The 17,557-nt window shown below is 31.9% G+C and overlaps 1 protein-coding gene across 5 annotated transcripts in view; it reads left to right on the top strand.

Moving 5' to 3' along the window:
* Znf711 (zinc finger protein 711) overlaps positions 1-17,557 on the top strand; it is a 26,951-nt gene continuing 9,394 nt past the window's right edge. Inside the window, exons 1-5 of one of the 5 annotated variants that reach the window (XM_048797292.1) lie at positions 1-149; positions 1,901-2,026; positions 2,964-3,213; positions 3,589-3,693; positions 11,142-11,705. In XM_048797292.1, the coding sequence (XP_048653249.1) occupies positions 3,615-3,693; positions 11,142-11,705 (643 nt within the window). In that variant the 5' untranslated portion in view covers positions 1-149; positions 1,901-2,026; positions 2,964-3,213; positions 3,589-3,614. Of the gene's footprint in view, positions 150-1,900; positions 2,027-2,963; positions 3,219-3,588; positions 3,694-11,141; positions 11,706-17,557 lie in introns of all 5 variants that reach the window. The other 4 variants (XM_048797295.1, XM_048797294.1, XM_048797293.1 and 1 more) reach the window with 4 other exon arrangements.

Below are 17,557 nucleotides of genomic sequence, written 5' to 3'. Positions count from 1 at the left end.
GGAACCTCGGAAACCTTAAGTGAGGAACTTACGGATCCGACAGCTGCCGCCCCCCGCAGCAATCTACATCACGGTCCTAGTTCGACTGGCGGCGGCGGCGGCGGCAGCGTTGGCGGTGGCGGCAGCGTTGGCGGTGGCGGCAGCCGCAGGTAAGGAGACTACTGAGGAGAAACTAGAGGGACTCGGGTCCGCAGTGTTCAGTGCCTCTTGTGTGAGGGGAGGAGAAGCTCACACCCAGTATACAGTGTAGGGAGAAGGGAACAATGGAAGTGGCGTCTAGTCCCTAGGCTTTCCTCACCCTCAGGCGAACAGTCTTCTCCTCAGCGGCAGGCAGGGGCTGGAGAATTTGAAGAAAGCAGGGGTCCCCCCCAACCCCACGACACACATATAAACACACAGCCAATCTCTTCTTACCCTAGGCCAGAGCCTCAGAGAACTAAAGCCGTCGTTGAGGCCGTCGGTGGTTTAGGGTGACGGGAAAATGGCGGAAAACAAAACGATGAAGTGAAGAATGCGTCGTCCCCTTGACATTTTCTCTCAACGACCCCCCACCATGTTCCTTTCAGTCGCGCCCCCCCCCACCCACAGTGTCGCTTCTGTCCCCTGCCCAGGCTGCTGGTGACCTTTGGAATGCGTGAGGGATAGCAGCATTTGAGAGGAAGTGGCACTCAATCGGGCATTTTAGGGAATTGGGAGTAGAGAACCTTCACAGCCTGTGAGGGGGGTGCTGTGTGCGGCAACTGTCGCCTCCACTAAAACACCACCATTTTGGTTCCCAGCCGTCTCCCACGTAGCAGGGCAGAGGGAGCGGGAGGAGGCTGAGGAGCTGGGCAGCACGGCGTGGGTAGTGTCGGTGGCGACCGCTGCGCCAAGTGAGAAGGAGGAGGAGGGGAGGAAAAGATATTCTTGTCTTGTCGGTCTCTTCATTTCCAGTACGAAGGTTCTCCCCTTCGGTTTAAGATCAAGACCGATGGGTAATATCCGAAAGGGCACGTGTATGCGTTCTGCTTGAAATGATTGAAACTTGGCATGGTCGTGGGAAAGGGAGACTTATGCGGGAAGAGGGCTGCGTGCAAAGCTGCAATACTGCTACTTGCCAGGGTTCCTTTGTCTCCTATCTGCAAATACTACTTTCGCATTCTCTTGCTCTGCTGCCTTATCATTTCTCTTCTGTGCTTCACCCTATTGACAACACTGAGAAGCTTGGTCCTGAATGAGCTATGTTTAGAGGAGACATATGGGAGTAAAATTCTATTTTCGTTCCTCATGCATTGATGGAAAGATATTTACTTGAAGCATACTTGGTGTTACCTCCATACTGTGAGAATTTTGAGATACACTCTAGAGAAGACTGAGAAATCTAGCTATCTACTGGTTATTGAATGCTTAACAAACTGCTGTTCTCTTGCTTCATTTATTATTGATCTAATTGAAACTTCCTATATGGGAAAATGGTGTACTAATTTATTTGGTATTCATGCAGTGTGATACTTCTCATAGTAGTTGAATTATGTGTTGTAATTTTTACACTTCAATTGAGTACTAGGGTGGATATTTTTGTATGGATTTACAAGGATAAACCTTGCTCTTGGTTCTCTTTTCAAAATAATGTGTTCCTAGTGGTTTTTAAAATACATTTTGGAGAAGATATTGGTTTAATCAAGTGTTTAATCAATTTAATCAAATTCTAAGTGTAATAACAATGCACATGTTGCAGTAGATAGTTATTTCTGTTGGCATCTCTTTGATTGCTTTTTGGATAAACACAGATTTGAGCATATGAGCTCTTCCCAACCTCATCCTGAAAGTTGAAGTGTAAAGAAAAACATTCCTAAGTTGTGTAAGGGTTTTGGTTTAAAATGTTTTGAAATATCTAATTTTGAATATATCTTTACAATAGGTAAAAAGAACATTTTCCCAAAGAAAATAACATAGTTCAGAAGGAAAAATAAAGAGAAATTGCTGCAGATTTTACTTTACAATGTGATAAGAAAATCTACAGTTTCTTCAAGGCAATCGTATAAAGGTGATTAACAAATTATTTAATATTTTATTTAACAATTAAACTAAAATTTAAGGCATTTATAATTGTTTTGTTAGTTATGTATAAAGAGAGCAATTAATCAAATTAAAAACCAAATAGTACATTGTTTTAAATGTTAAAAACAAGTCCTTATTGCATTTTAATTTATTTTATGAACATACAGATAATTTATTCAGAACTCTCTTGGCCTCTTGACCTCATTTTGCTTAGCAGAAAGGTTGAAAATGACTTGATGTTTGAAAAAAGAATTTTAAAAAGCTAAGAATTTCTAAAATTAGGTAATTTTGTTCAGGTATAGACAAAGTGATTTTATCTGAATCCTTTGATAAATAGAAATGTCACTCATTGCTGTAGCATATTTATATATACATTGTATATAACTCAAATGTTGCTAAGGAGTTACCCAGAGAGGTTCTTCTGCCTCTTTTGTATCTCTAGAGCCTTAAAGCAAAGGAAAAAAAAAAGACAACTTAGCAATCTCTGAGCATCTAAGAAAAGATTTTGTTTTACAGGACAACTTCGTAAAACTTTGATTTTCCATAACCTCATCTTTTGTGAAGTATATCCCAAAGTAGTAAATACTTCTAAATGAAAATGTGATAAATTCCTTATGAAATTGATACTTTTTTGTTTGTTTTACTTAGGATCTTACATTTGAAAGGGAAATTCACATAAGTAATTATAAGAATTAGGTTGAGTGATGGCATTTGGCTTTCTGTTTCTTACCATCTGATATTCTTAAATATATGATAAATTATTTGAAATGAAATAAGTTGAGCCTTGGTTTCAAAACCGCCATGTGGCTAGCATTATTTTATTAATCATTACTGAAAAAAATCAGTTGTATAATTACAAATGATATGCTGAAACGCTTTGCTAAATGTTTGTATGTGATTGATCTTATCTTTACCATATTTAGGAAGCAGTCATGTTTCATGAGTCCTCAAAACTGTGAGACAAGAGAATGTAGTAGAGTGAGGCCAGAAGTCCTTACTGGTTCAAAGAACTCCAGGGAAACTGGGATAAAACATTTACATTATAAGTAGAACCCCAGGAGCCAGAGGTGAATACAATCTGCAGAGCTCCGCTCCAGGGCTGATCTGGGTCTGGAAGAAATGGATGAGAGCTACTGGATGAAATTCACTAATACTAGACATCTGAGTCCTCTAGTAATGTATAAATATCCCAACTATTGTCCGTTTTCATCTTGTTCTTTTTCTTCTTTTATAACCTATATTTTAACCTTAATCTCAGTGCTGCAGTTTTGTTCTTTTGGTTGCTTCTATCACTTCTGTCTGCCTCATCACCTTTACTGTCCTAATTCTCCATAATCTTTGGTTTACTTCACTACCTACCCCTTCTTTTAATTATGGTCATCACGTAAACCATCTAATCAGGTTTTGAGGATTTTTGTTTGTTTTGTAATAAGCTTTGCACACCTGGTTGAGAAGCATATTTTCAATTGCCTTTTTTTTTTTTTTTGTCAGAACAACTGACTTGGGCTAAATGTATTTAAACTATTTTTAAAACCATTTCTTTTACAGATATTTTTGAGTGAACTTTGCTAAGTATGGATTCAGGTGGTGGAAGTCTTGGATTGCATACATCAGACTCTAGAATGGCCCATACCATGATTATGCAGGATTTTGGTAAAGCATTTTCTTTGTTGTATTTTTATATTTTTTAAAAGTAAGAACATACTAAATACCAAAAAAGAAATTAAAGAAGGGATGAATTAACAATGAAAAATTATTCTCTTACTAGGAATATAAAATTATAGAGCTTATTGGCTTTAAATAAGCTATGTATCAGTGGTATATTTAAATCATTCTTATAATTTGTGGGAGGATTGAAGTAAGGAAACTTGGAATATAGAGATAATATGTTACTGGAAATGAAAAGCTTAGGTTGAACATTAGTAAGTACATAATTATGTCATATTATGAATATATGTGTGTATATGTGTGAATATAAAAATTCCCACATGTAGGAAATTTTAAATTGGTTTTCTAACATATTTTAAGTTTTATTGTTAATAAAGCTGGAAAAGGAAGTATTTTCTTCAATTCAAAGTAGTTAGATGCTTATAAAGTGATAGAGATAAAAATCATGGACTTGGTAATTAATTTTATTCTGATGCTTTTTCCTTAGAAAGTTGTTATTAATAGCATACATTTTTCTTTTTTTAAAATATTTCTTAGTTGTATATTGACACAATATCTTTATTTTATTTATTTATTTTTATGTGATGCTGAGGATCAAACTCGGTACCTCACATGTGCCAGGCAAGCAACCTACCACTGAGCCCCCACCCCAGCCCCACATTTTTCTTTTCTTTTTTTTTAGAGTGAGAGATGAGAGAGAGAGAGATAAAATTTTAATATTTATTTTTTAGTTTTCGGTGGACACAACATCTTTGTTTGTATGTGGTGCTGAGGATCGAACCTGGGCCGCACGCATGCCAGGCGAGCGTGCTACCGCTTGAGCCACATCCCCAGCCCCACATTTTTCTTTTTAAAGAAAAAAACTCCCTACTTTTGTGGTTAAGTGTTTTAGTAACCCCTAAAAAGTAGTCATTTTGATAGAGATGCTAAAACTCTATTGATAGTCAACAAAAAAAATTGAATTCAGGCAGGGTTGGTCTGAATTACAGAGAAGATAGAAATATCTGAAATAAAAAAGCAGGAAAGTAATCATAAAAACTCAAGATCTGAGTAAAAGCAGAAAAGACAAATGGTAAATCAGGATAATAGGTAAACAGAAAACATGTGATAGAGTTTTTAAAACTGAAATTACTGATAGAGAACTGGAACCCATGATACTTGGCTTAATTAAGAAAATGATACTACTATTTTTGGAAAATGTCATTGAATATGTCATTTGGTTCCATATTGAAAAGCCCAGAGTAATGAGTGGATTCTAGACATGGAGGTTCTGTTTATTAGGTGTGTGAACTTGGCTAAATAACTGAATTCACTTTTAAGAGTGGGTTAGACTAAAGAACATTAAGATACTCTCTAGTTCTATGATTCTTTGACACTTCTGTAAGCCTGAGTAAACTTGGATACATTAAGTTTGAATATGGTAAGGATTGGAATGCCTGTGTAGTTAATTGATGATATAGAAAGGAGTCATGAACTTATTCTCCTAAAAGATAAATGAATTGTGTTGAGTTAGAAATTATTTGGCATGGAAACATGTACAAAATAAATTCTACAAGAAATACAACATGGCTAAAAAATAAGAGATTATATGTGGCCTTATGAATTCTTGGCTCAAAAGGTGATAGTTTTCAGCACACTGGAATACTTTAATTTCAATATAAGCAACTTTTGGTTGAAATGTCAACTCTACTTTTTTACTATTTAAAATTGATATTTTAAAAATGGAAGTTAATATAGTATTTTTCCTGTTTAATACAAAACATAACCTCATCTGTAACAGTTGTGAAATTGCCATGACCCCCTTCACTCTTGAAGATGTTCCTTTTAGCAAGTAGAATGTGTTTCCTTCCAAAGAATGAAAATCATCTGATTGATGCTGGTGAATACTTACTTGGTGTTCCTCTTAATTTTCTTTTCCATTGTTCATCCTCAGTGCCTTGAAGTATAATTAATCCATTATTTCATTAATACTTTATTTTACTTTAGTTGCTAGGGAAATAAAACATGCTATTTAATATTTTATACATGTTTTTCCTTCTTTATTTTTATTGAGATATGATTCATATACCATACTACTCACCTCTCTTAAGATTTGCAGTTCAGTGGTTTTTAGTATATTCAGAGAATTGTGCAACCATTACCTTGGAGTAATTTTAGAATATTGTGTTACCTAAAAAACAAATTAAAACCCCTCATACTCACCAGCAGTTATTCCCCATCTTCTCTCTCTTCACCACTACTAGGCATTCACTAATCTATGAATTTTCCTATTCTGAATATTTCATATAAATGAAATCATACAACATAGGGCCTTTTTGTCTGGCTTTCTTTTACTTAAAATAACTTCAAGTGTCATTCATGTTGTAGCATGTTTTAGTACTTCATTCATTTGTATTCTCAAATTGTATTTCATAGTATAGGAAAACAACATTTTGTATATCCATTCATCTGTTGACAGAAATTTATGTTGTTGAAACACTTTTAGTGCATTAGAACAATGTTTTGTTAGACCTAAAGCTTTGCATCTTAGATGTGTGCCCTTGGAGGCATGTGGCAGTGTGCCAAGGCATACTTGAAACCACAGAGTGAACACATCTTTGTATCCCTTTCATTTGAACTGGGGTGAATACACATACATACATATATTTACACACAGTCATAGTCACATAAATGTTATGGCCTAGAAAAGAAAGTTTTCTTTTATGGCCCCTTGTTACTTTAAGAGTAATAAAATGGAAAATTTTGAGAACTAAAGTTTTTAATTAGAATTTTCAAAGTATAATTTGAAGCTCCTTCTAAAATGAATTTAAAAGAGAAATTAAGCTTATTTATTGCAGAAAAAAGTATGAAGCTACTACTTTCTACTACTGTTATACTCTGTGATTTCACTCTGTAATTGTATTTTTGGTTATTGATTTTATGAAAGAATGTGTTCTTTTATAATTCCATTTTTTATATTCATTAAATTTAGGTGTAAAAATCAATGCCAACTAAATTATTTTTACATTTTGTTATAATAATTATATAATAAATAATATAATATATAATTGTTTTATATTTTTTCTTAATTCCTAATTAAATCAATAATAACTAATATTGGTAGAGCCCACTAATATATGGTTAGGGATGATATTGATCTAAAATGAAAGCATACATATTTGCTTGGAAAATAGATTCTAAGCTCTTAGAAGGCAAGAACTCTTCTGTTTTTGATATACAGTTGTGACCACAATTTCATACATAGGTGTATGTTATTTTATGAAATGGAAAGGTGTCAAACGGGTATACTCATAGAGAGAATTTTGTTAGGAAGAATTTTGGAAATTTTGATTCTATTAATTTATATATTTTTTTTCTAAAGCAGCCCCCTGTGCTTTAGTTTACCAATCTGTTAAATTTTCTAAATTCTAACATTGTGTTTGGAATTAGACATATTCACTTTGAATTTCTGATAGCATCAAAACTTTGATATTTGCAACCCAATGAATTTAGTGATATTTGTGAAACATTAAATTTGGCATATATAGGTAGAACTAGCCAAATAAATATACTACATGTCAAGAACTCTAAATTCTATAACGTTCTTGGTTGGGAGTATGGAATGACTACTGTAGAGAAAATCTGAACCATTAATCTAGAATTGTTAGACCAATTTTTTGAAAGGTAGTTGAGGTTTAAAATTTTAGACATTGGGATATATTTTTATGGTATGTCAGTTTAATAATTGTTTTAAGATTTTAAAAAAATATTTACTTTTTAGTTGTAGTTGTCAATACCTTTATTTTTTAATTTATTTTTATGTGGTGCTGAGGATCTAACCCAGGGCCTCACATGTGCTAGGCAAGTGCTCTACCACTGAGCTACAACCCATCCCCTGTTTTAACATTTTGATATTGCAAAATGTCTATATTGCTTTGGAAGTTAAAGAGAAAAATAGCCTTAGACAGTAGTATAAAGCAGATCCAACAAATACCAAATTTTATTCCATCATGCTGGTAAAACTCCAAATATTCACATTTATTTATTTTTTTAATATTTTTTTTAGTTGCCAATGGATTTTTAACTTTGTTTATTCATATATGGTGCTGAGGATCAAACCCAGGGCCTCACATATGCTAGGCAAGCGCTCTACCACTGAGCCACAACCCCAGCCCCAGATATTCACATTTAAATTAAGTAACTTGAGTAAAATGGAAAATACTGTAAGTCAGATCTTGCTTGGTTATGGCATTCATTTCACACTTGTTTTTTCTTATCATTTATATTTTCCTTATTAGTAAGGTAAATTCTTCATGTCAGTTAGTGCTGTTACTAAGGGTTTTAAAATTTAAATTAGTTTTTAGGTGATAGGTCTTTTTTACTTTTTCCCTCAAACTATTCTTCAGTAGTGCCCAACTTGGTTAATCCTATAAATTTCTTTTAAAACGGTTTCTACATTAAGTAAATAAGCTTTATCTTCCTAGTTAAATAAAAAAAAATAACTAGTCTGGAGTTACACAATAAGTTCAGTTACTACACTGAACCTTGGGCAAGCATACTTAACCTCTCTAAACTGTAGATTCTCCATATTTAATATGAGGATAATAATACCCACATTATTCTCTTGCTCTGAGAATTAAATGAAAAAATATATAAAATATTATCTGGTTGCTTTGCTCATTGTCAGTAATGAATATATCTAGTGTATAGCTTAATAAATGACTTTATTTAGGTATACAGTGAAATCTAACAGATAACTGAAAAGAGGGAAGAGCAAAATTTAATAGGAGACATCTTTATCTGAGTAATATGCTAGAATCCTGTGATGGACTTATCAATTCTTGGTCTAAGATCGTTCAGATCATTTGGTTCAGGTAAAAAAGCATATTTAGATTTAGTTTGTTTAAGATCTGATTTATTTTTACCTGTAAGTTCCCACTAGAAGCTTGATGAACTTAATCCCAGCCACTCCGAAGGCTGAGGCAGGAGAATCACAAGTTCAAAGCCAGCCTGAGCAACTTAGCAGTACCATGTCTCAAAAAATAAAAAGGGCTGGGTATGTAGCTAAGTGGTAAAGTGTCCTTGGGTTCAATCCAAAATAACAACAACAAGATTAAATAAAAGGCGTTTATTATATCTCCTTAGAATCTACCCAGTGAAGTTAATCAGAACCCAGGTCAGCTTGAGCATTATTCTGTGCTTCTTTGTATGTACTCTCAGGAAAACTAACCTCTAGCAACGCTCTAAAATAAGTGACATTTCCTACATTTTAAATCTTTGGTTTGTAAAATGATTTTTATGAAATAGTAATTTTATTATCTATGTAAGATTTACAGTACTGTGAATTTTGTGTATTTAATATTATTTTTTTTCTTGCAAAAAGCCATTTCCAGACTGAATGCTAAATTTGAAACTTCTCTCCCTCCCTGTATCTGAAACATGTAGTGGAATAATAAGTGAATAAAATTATTTGTTTTATATAAACTCCCTTTGTCTACCAGATTTGCAGGATCATGGTGTGTTCTTTTGAGGTAATTTGGTGGTTTAGGTGAGAGTTTGAGAGTACTGACATGTATTCAAGAGAATAAAAAAGATGCTCCCAAGAACTCAACATTCTTTTACTTTATTATTTGATGGGCTGAGTTATCCATGGTGTCAACTGTTCTCCATTCTTGTTAACTAAATTCCATAGTGGATTGATTAAAAAGAGTGAACATTGTACAGCAAATAGCATTCTCTCATAGTTTATACAAAGTGATCATTAGGTAGAAAAAAATATTTCAGTACAAAATTTCATTATAATCATATATACATAATTGCATTATAACCAGATCAACAAACAATCTTGTTTACTGTACTACCTCTAAGGGGCAGAATGTAATGATTCCTCATGGAGAGAGTTTACATTTATACAATATTTACAAGGCAAGTGGAGTTGGTATTTACCCTGCTGCTCATGAAGAATATTTATGTTTTGATCCTGTTGTAGATTTACTAGTATCAAACCAAAACTTAGTCTAAAATGCTTAGTTTTGATCCCCTAAATCAGGTGTTGAATAATGCCTCCCACTTCAGACATAGTTCAGGGACTGTCATGTTTATAATACATATTTCGTAATGTATTTGTTAACTTTTTTGAACATAGTAACATTTTTGTTCATGTCTTTATTTTCAGAAAACAAATATACACTCTCAGGAATTAGGGAAAATTAGTACATATTATTTTTATGTTCCGTTTACTCATCTTTCTCTAATGTTGGCATCTTATATAACCGTAGTAGTATATCACAAGTAGAAAATTAACATTGGTACATTACTTCAGACTTCATTCATTTTTCACCATTTTTACATGAATGTGTGTGTGTGGTATCTATGCAGTTTTAGTTCGTATATAGGATATTGTAAACACCACCATGGTGAATATGCAGAACTGTTCCATCACCATATATATGCTATTCTTGTTCTGTTCACACACATATACCACATATGGCAACTATTAATCTGTTCTTCATCCCTAAAGTTTTATTAACTTGAGACAGTTATACCAATTATTCCAGTTATTTCATTTATACCTTATATATGGCAATTTCAATGATTTTTTAAAAAAAATTTAGTTGTAAATGAACACAATAACATTATTTATTTTTATGTGGTGCTGAGAATGGAGCCCAGTGCCTCACATGTGCTAGGCAAGCACTGTACTGCTGAGCCACAACCCTAGCCCATGATGGCTTTTTTCACTCAGAATCATTTTCTGGAAAATCATTCAGGTTGTAGAATGTATTATAGTTTGCACCATTTTATTGTTGAGTAGCATTATGCAGAAAGGGTATGCCAGATTGGTTTAATCAGTCGTTTACCTGATAAATGATGATTGGGTTATTTCCAGTTTTTTGTTACTATCAGTAATAGCTACTATAAGTTGTTAATTTTTATGTACAATTATTGAACAAGCCTATGTTTTTTAAAGTTTTCTGGGGGAAAATGCCCTAGAATGCAGTTGTTGGTGTGTATGGTAAGTGCATGTTTACTTTTGTATGAAACTATCCAACTATTTTCCAGAGTTGCTGTTACCATTTTACATTTCTACCAATAACATATGAGACATTGAGTTTCTCTACATCTTCACCAGCCTTTAGTTTTATCACTGTTTTTTATCTGTTTCATTGGAATATAATGGTGTGCCATTATGACTTTTATGTTTTATTTAAAAATAAGGTATTTTATTTTTTAGATATTTATTTAGATTTTACTAACTTTTTTTTACCTACTTCTACTCCAATTCCTAGTTAGTGATATTTTTATTATAATTAAATTGTCAGTGATTTTTAAAAAATGATATATTTAGCAAGGATATTAATAAGTAATATTTTATAGCATTTGATATATTAAATACAGTACTTTTAATTAATAAAATAACTTTACCTTTTTTTGGATAATTGTTTGTATTATAGTGGCTGGAATGGCTGGTACTGCACATATCGATGGAGACCATATTGTTGTTTCAGTTCCTGAAGCTGTATTAGTTTCTGATGTTGTCACAGATGATGGGATAACTCTTGATCATGGCCTTGCTGCTGAAGTTGTCCATGGGCCTGATATCATCACAGAGACTGATGTAGTAACAGAAGGTGTGATTGTTCCTGAAGCTGTACTTGAAGCTGATGTTGCCATTGAAGAAGATTTAGAGGAAGATGAAGGGGATCATATCTTGACTTCTGAATTAATTACAGAAACCGTTAGGGTACCTGAGCAAGTTTTTGTGGCTGACCTTGTTACTGGTCCTGATGGACACTTAGAACATGTGGTCCAAGATTGTGTTTCAGGAGTTGACTCTCCCACAATGGTATCAGAGGAGGTTCTTGTAACAAATTCAGATACAGAAACTGTGATTCAAGCAGCTGGTGGTGTTCCTGGTTCTACAGTTACTATAAAAACTGAAGATGATGATGATGATGAAGATGAAGATGATGACGATGATGTCAAAAGCACTTCTGAAGACTACTTAATGATATCTTGTAAGTGAAACAAAGTCTTCTTTCATTACTCAGGAGATTGATTTATATAACTTGGAAAGATTTTCTGGGAAGGAGGATATGTTCAATAAAATTCATGGGGGAAACTTTTGAAAATTTAATTTTTTTCAAAGGTGTGTTCAGATTTTTTTGAGTTTTTTTAATGTTTTCAGTTTACTCAGTGAAATTTTATATCCAAAATAAAGTGCTATAGTGCATGTTTTAATATCAGAATAGGAACAGCTTGGGAAGGTACATAAGGATACTGATACAAATTTTTAATGGTAAAAATATATATTTCAAAATTGGAAGTAACTTTTTTTTCCCACTATTGCTTTCTTTGTAACACAGCAAGCAGTGGACTTGTCAATGCGATTTTGCATAGGAATTTATGCATATTATTTTAAGAACTGTTGTATATATTTTTTAAATACTTGAAAATTGAATCACTCAGATTGTGTTCTATAGTTCTCTTTGTGTGTATTCCATTTGACTAAGTATGTGTGTGTATGATTTATGCAAAACTATTTAGCACATTTATTCAGACTTCTTTCTGAGATCCTTAAAACTTTCCATGTGAGGAAAGAGGATAGAAATATTTTGTTCTCATTTGAAGTGATAGGTTTGCCAGAAAAAAAATAGTGATAATAAAAATCTCATGATGTTATCTTTGAAGCTTGAAAAAACAGTGGATTTTTATAAAATTTGAAGAAATTATGCTACAAGTAATAAAGATTAGATAAAGACTTTTTACTTTTCTGAGGAAGGTTTTTGTTCTATTTAAAAATGCCAGAAAGATTAACTGGGAAGAGAATTACCATATACAGTGCATGTATGTATGAATATAGTAATTGCATATTATATGTGTGTCAGTGATTTCAAAACAAACTAGATTTGTTTAATTTGTAATAAATATGATTTTAAAGTCTAGAATGTTAACATTCCTCTGTAAGCACTTTTGATGGTGAATATTTACATTGTTTTTAAGGGACTGATTTACATCATTAAAAATTGTGCAAATGTTATTATATATTCTTAAACAGATGTAGTTTACTATAGCAACTCATATTTACATCTTAACATTATAATAACTATGGTTATCATTTATAAAAGAATATGGCAAAAGTTGGTAGTTTCTTATTCATTAAATTGGTCTTAAAGTGACATAAAATTTAGATATCATGTATTGTAAATAGTCATACCTTGCATTATCTTCTGATTTGATTCTGCAAAAGTTTTTTTTAAACATTTCTGAAATATGTTAGATTCAAATATTTATCTTGACAATTACCACATACGTCAAATGCAAGGACTTCTTTGCTTCTAGTCTAATATAATTAGACTGAAAATTAACGAGAACATTATATAGCTCTAATGCTACTGAAACAACTGCAGGATAATTTTAGAGGGAGTTTAGGCTGAAGATTAATTTTTTTTAAAGAGAGAGACTTTTTAATATTTATTTTTTAGTTTTTGGTGGACACAACATCTTTATTTTATTTTTATGTGGTGCTTAGGATCGAACCCAGCGCCCCATGCATGCCAGGTGAGCGTGCTACCCCTTGAGCTACATCCCCAGCCCTGAGGATTAATTCTTAATCGGTAGAAAAGAAAAAAAAATATTTAAAATATTCATTTAAAACTAAATTCCTTTATGTTGTAGAAAATGTATCTACAAATACACATAAAATAAATATTTTCCTACATCACTCATTATCCCTCCATTCTTATCCTTGATTTTTTTATAATTCTTCCTCTATTTCACCATTTTCTTTTCTCTTAATCTGTTCCTTAATTTTTGATTACTTTTCACTACCACTCAGTTTCTGTTGGCTGTTGTTATCTTTCAAAAATCAGAGATTAAATTACCTTCAAGTGGGGCTGGGATTGTGACTCAGCGGTAGAGTGCTCACCTAGCAAGGGCAAGACCCTTGTTCAATTCTCAGCACCACATTAAAAAAAAGGCATTGTGTTAAAAAAAATTACCTTCAAGTACCTTAATCAAGAAGTCATTTTCTCTGAAATATAGATTTTCAAAATATCTTAGAGCTGAGGACTTAAGTTAGATCTTTGTCTTGTTCCGGAATCCCTAAGTATTCCTGTAAGGAAACCTAATCAATAGCTGCATTTTAGCAGTAGGAAATTTATCTTCTCTTAATATCTTAGGTACATCTGAGTTTAATCTATGCTCAATCCAAACTTCATAAATTCTTTATCTTAGCAGATGGTTAGGATCTCCCACTTGTGCTAAGTAACTTTGAAATTAAGAGAATAACCATATCTTTCTAATAAGACATTTATGGGTGAATATTTTCTTCATGAAAAACTTCACTGGAACAGGGAGCCACTTTAATGCATTTAAATGTCTTTTTACTTAGCAGTGAATATAATTTTATATAAAACAAAAAGTTTGATCTCAAACTTCAACAATTTCAGGGATAAAAGAAAAAAAGTGATTTTAAAAGTAAAGAAAAGAAAAAAGTAATATTAAAAAGTAAAACCACTTTATTAAGATACTTAATTCACACACCATGCCATTCACTCATTTAATGTTTGTAAATTAATTTTTAGTATATTCAGAGTTGTATAGCCATTGCCCAATCAATTTCCCAATGTTTTCATTACCCACAACTGAAATTCTATACCCTTTAGAAGTTACTTGCCATGCCATTCACCCACAGGCAATTATAAATTCAATTTTTAGGTTTTTCTATTCAACGTATTTCATGTGTGGGATCTCACAATGTGTGGCCTTTTATATCTGGCTTTTTTTCACTCTGCATAATGTTTTCAAGGCATTCATGTCATAGTATGTATGGGACTTCATTATTTTTTATTACCAAGTAATATTCCATTGTATGGATATGCCATATTTGGTTATCCATTCATCAGTTGATGGACATTTTGGTTATTTCCATTTTTGGCTATTATGAATAATACTGCTATAAACATTTGCATATGAGATTTGTGTGAGTATGTTTTCAGTTCTGTTGGATATCTACTTGAGAGTGGCACACGTTGGAAATTTAAATGTGACTATTTTTGCTTTTTCTCTATTGTGAAATATAGATCCTTTGCACATTGCTTAACCCCACCCCTGTAGTATATCAGTATGCTGTATATTTGTATCATATACAGATACAATTATATGCTCCATATAATTTTTGTAGAAGCAGCTTAAAAGTGGTAAACTAAAAAGCTTACTTAGCTTTAAAAAGCAGTGTTATATTACACAGTTTGCTAAAATACAATTTAATCAAATTGTGCCGATAGGTTATAGACAAACATTTAATATTACCAAACTGTGCAGTGTTGGCAAACAATGTGCTTGACTATTTTGTTTTATATTTAATGCTAGTAGAGTAGATTTCTGTGGTGTAAATACAATACCCCCTTATTGGTGATTTGAGAAATAACATTGTAGGACTTGAATCATGTGCCTTACAATAAATAAAAATGTTAACCTTGAATTTTAGATATTTTAAGTTTTTTTTTTCCATGCTAGAAATTGAATCCAGGGTTCTCTATCACAAGCTAAACCCCAACCTTTTTTTTTTTTTAACTTTGAGACAAGGTCTGCTAATTGCAGAGCCTGGCCAATATCTTGAGATCCTCCTGCATTAGCCTCCAAGTATCTGGGATTACAGTCATAAATAACTGTCCCCTGCTGGTATTTTAAATTTTATCTTCATTAACACATTTTGTCCTACTGTCCCATATGTGGAACACATATAAAAACATAAATTAAGCAATAAATATACCACTTATGGTAACTTTGAAATAATTATTATGTTTTTAGAGGTCTATTATTTTGAGGAAAATTAATAGCCAAATGATTAGAGCACTTGAAAATATTTTAGAATTTTTCATTGTGAAAATGGCATAAACTTTGTTTTAGAAGTTACTTGTACTAAATGTTCAACTCAACAAAATATTATGTGCATAATTGATAGGTAATATAAGGAATGCATTCAAGAAAGTATTTTCTAGAACTAGGTTGTGATTTTTATTTTGAATAATGCACTGCATTTCAAATTATCAGATACTATAGTTGTCCAGTCTGTTTTCATTCTAATTAATAAATGATATATAAGCTCTAGAATATTTCCAACCTATTTTTATGCACTTATGTCATTTTCATTGACATATTTGCAAAATTGAAAACTTGGAACTTAATGGTTTAATAAGAATCTTTGAGGATTTATTTTTTTTTTAAATCAGTTCATTGCCTGGTAAGTCTATCAACATGTTACTTTTAGTGACAAAATTATAGAATAAATCTTGATTTACTTCAAACTGCACACCAACACCTTTAGTAGTTTTATCATCTATGGACTTAAAATACAGAACAAATACACTCAGTATATTTCAAAATTGTTCAGTCTGAGGAATCTAAATAAGAAATGACAGATGCATTAAACTTAAATCATGAACCTTAAAAACAGAAATAGTAATCTGAGAGAATAGCAACAATAATTACAAAACTTAAAGCTAAAATTATCTTACACATTTTAAGTTTTGCCAAAAATGTGTATTTAATGTCATGAGCTTTAATGTAGTGAATGGCAGCTTTAATTCAGATTTTCCAGAGAGAACTGTGGTCACTTTAAACTATTCATATATAATAGAGCAGTGTTTATAAATAACTATAAGTTAGTCCAACTTTAGAGATTCATGTTTTGGACACATTTTAAGATTTTAGTCCTCTATTTGTAAGAAAGTACTTTTTTTCCTGAAAACTTATCTATTTTAATTTTTCTTATAATATTGTTTTCTAGCATATTTTATGAGCTGTAAAACCAATAATATCTTGTACTAAATCATTTTTTCTTTCTTTTTAATTAGTTTTGTTGTCTTCTCAAAATTGACAAAAATCTAGTAATATAATTAGTTGCTATGATGGAATAAAATATTTAATACATTTGTTTTTATCATTTGAGTGCTTTCTTCCATAGAGAATGAAATATTCAAAATCTTAAGTGTGTGGAATCATGGTATTTTAGTCACAAAGTTAAAGTAGTTTTTGTAAAGAGAGTTTCTAAAATGTGATATTTTCCATTTTGAAAAGCCAAAATAATATTTTTAAAATTATATGAATCAAATTTGAAACTGAAGTAGGGAAAATGGAGAATTTGATTAGATCTTCCTGAAAAATTCTAAGAATACCAGATTTATTGCTTTTTAGTGATAATTTATTGTTTCTCATAGTTCTGGAATTGTTATGTATATTTAGAGCCTTCAGAATTTGATGTTTCTTATGTTTCATATGTAGTACTGTGATATGTGTATGCACATACATATATACATATATAGCAGATTTTAAATTTAGCATACATTTTAGTTTTTATAGGAATAGTATCAAAATTAAAAATGGTAGGCATATAATAATTAGGGAGAACATATTGCTTGAATTCAATTACTTATGGCCATAGGAAAAAATTATTAATATAATCTATTTATTGCATAGTTCATATATTCTATTCAAATGAAACTAAATGTTATCCTTAAAAACTGTAGAGCAGAAAATAACATTTAGTATGTATACTTGAAATGTAAGTAGAAGTCTTAAATACTGTTGCTTTTCCTTTGTATATTATTTATTTTTTTCATATGTACCGAATTATAAAGTTTTTATTTTTATTTTTTTCCTTTCTTTTTTTTATTGGTTGTTCAAAACATTACAAAGCTCTTGACATATCATATTTCATACATTAGATTCAAGTGGGTTATGAACTCCCATTTTTACCCCAAATACAGATTGCAGAATCACATCGGTTACACATCCACATTTTTATATAATGCCATATTAGTAACTATTGTATTCTGCTACCTTTCCTATCCTCTACTATCCCCCC

Source organism: Marmota marmota, unplaced genomic scaffold (genome assembly GCF_001458135.2).
Source record: "Marmota marmota marmota unplaced genomic scaffold, marMar, whole genome shotgun sequence".
Lineage (NCBI taxonomy): Eukaryota > Metazoa > Chordata > Mammalia > Rodentia > Sciuridae > Marmota > Marmota marmota.
The sequence above is the reverse complement of the archived record's forward strand: the minus strand, read 5'-3'. Positions and strand labels throughout refer to the sequence as shown.